General features: G+C 47.1%; 1 protein-coding gene across 1 annotated transcript; it reads left to right on the top strand.

Annotated features, from left to right (window-relative positions):
• Nucleotides 1–1687: 1687 nt before the first annotated feature.
• LOC105241501 (bolA-like protein 3) lies at nt 1688–2238 on the top strand. The gene has a single exon (XM_034639190.1). It carries the CDS (start codon nt 1729–1731, stop codon nt 2059–2061), a length of 333 nt encoding a protein of 110 aa, XP_034495081.1. The 5' UTR covers nt 1688–1728; the 3' UTR covers nt 2062–2238.

Here is a 2238-nt window from a genome sequence, read left to right as displayed (position 1 = left end):
CCCCATTTTCCTTATATAACCCTGGATGTATTTCCAGCACTTTGGAGACCGTCTTTGAGACATTACTCGGCCGTCTTCCCGGTGTGGGCCTCCCTGAAGTAACTTCCTCTCGCGTCTCCCCACCATGTGTCTCTCTGCCTCAGACCTTGTCACAGTGAGTGGCCAACCCTGCTCTGTTTGGGACCCAAGGAGCCACGTGCTCTGGCACCCCTCCCTGTGCCCTGGCCAAGAGCAGACTGATGAGTGGTCGCAAAACACGAGGGAATTTACTCCAGGGAGGCGACCGCAGACAAGGCAGAGGACTAGTGTCTCAAAGATGGTCTCCGAACTGCTGGAATAATATTCAGCTTTGAAAAAAGAAACAGATCTTGTCACATGATACAACGTGGTTAAACTGTGATGATGACACAGAAATGTTCAGGTTCAGAGCCGATGGCCAAGAAAGAATTCTTGAGACAGCTTTGGTGCAAAAAAGGTGGTTTTATTAAAGCAGGAGGACGGGACTGGTGGGGAGAGAGAGCTGCAGGCGTGATGGGTGACTGATTATATGCTTTCAAGTCGGGGTGGGGTCTGGGGCAGCACCAGCCTCCATGGCATTATGGAAGGAAGGTTGCCAGGACCTTCGGGGGGCTAGCTGTAGCTAGGAAAAGGTCATTTATTACTGTCTAATACAGCATTAGTGATGCAGTGTCTGGGGGGCTCAGTCAGGTAAGCGTCACACTCTTGGTTTCAGGGTCAAGAGATCAAGTCCCAAATCAGGCTCCATGCTGATTGTGGAGTCTGCTTGAGATTCTCTCTCTTCCTGTCCCTCTGCCCCTCACCCCCCTTTGCACACTCTCTCTATCTCTAAAATAACAAATAAAGCCTTGATCATGAGACCCTTCAGATGTGTGTCGGTGGACCATATTCTTGGAGGATGATTGCTGACATATCTGGGGGATAAAGATAATGGAAGTTTGCTAAGGAACTTTTATATGTTACTGTGGACTGAAAGGGCCCGGAGGAGGAGGGTTGGGATGATGCTAAGGTAGGATTGCACTTTTGCCCTTAGTGAAGTATTAACATTGAGGCCGCTGAGCTCCCAGAAGGCCAGGCTACCTGTTTCAAGGACTTGTCAATGGGCTGTAGACAGTAAGGAAATTTACATGTTTTTCTTTTGCCTTTGTTTCCCACATCGATGATGTTATGCGAAGCGAAATAAATGAATCACAGAGACAGATAACACTGATTTCGCTTACGTGACTAACCTAAGGTAGTGTAAGAGATGGAAGGAAGGAAAGGAGAGAGTGAGGAAGGTAGGAAGAAAAAAGGAGGAAAGGAATGAGTTTCTGTTTTGCAAGAGGAGACATTCCAGAGGTTGGTTTTACAACAACATAAATATACTTCACACTACAGATTAAAATGGTTAAAATGGGGCGTCTGGGTGGCTCAGTCAGTAAAGCATCTGCTTTCAGGTCAGGTCATGATTCCAGAACCATGGAATCAATTCCTGCATCGGGCTCCCTGCTCAGCGGGGAGTCGGCTTCTCCTTCTACTCCTCCCCCTGCTTGTGCTCTGTTTCTCGCAAAAATAAAATCTTTAAAAAATAAAAAAATAAATAAAATGGTTAAAATGGTAGATTTTATGGCATATGTTTACAACCACAATTAAGAGTAAACTATAAAACCTAAAACTGATACAACATTGTGAGTTTTAAAATCTTACCTTGAGGGGCCGCGTCGGCCGGGCATGGCGGCGTGGAGCCCGGCCGCTGCAGCGCCGCTGCTCCGCGGGATCCGGGGGCTTCCTCTTCTCCACTGTGCCCGGTGGATGTTTGCCTCGCAAACCGAGGGGGAGCGCAAGGTGACCCAAATTCTCAAAGAAAAGTTTCCTGGAGCGACAGCTGTCCAAGTCACCGACATTTCAGGAGGCTGTGGGGCGATGTATGAAATCCGGATCGAGTCAGAAGAATTTAAGGAGAAGAGAACTGTCCAGCAGCACCAGATGGTAAATCAGGCACTGAAAGAAGAAATCAAAGGAATGCACGGATTGCGGATATTTACCTCCGTCCCCAAACACTGACCACATCCTGGCCGCGTAGATGTCGCTGCTTAACACCTTGGATGAACTTGGCTGACACCATCCTTTTCTAGGCATTTGCCAAAAAAGTTATCTATTCTGTTCATAGACATTTCCGTATTATAATTGTAGAAGGATATGTTCTCTATTTAGAATTTAATTAAAGGCAACACACAACCG

This window comes from Ailuropoda melanoleuca, chromosome 12 (assembly GCF_002007445.2).
Source record: "Ailuropoda melanoleuca isolate Jingjing chromosome 12, ASM200744v2, whole genome shotgun sequence".
Taxonomy (NCBI): domain Eukaryota; kingdom Metazoa; phylum Chordata; class Mammalia; order Carnivora; family Ursidae; genus Ailuropoda; species Ailuropoda melanoleuca.
This window is presented reverse-complemented; position numbering and strand designations above follow the sequence as displayed.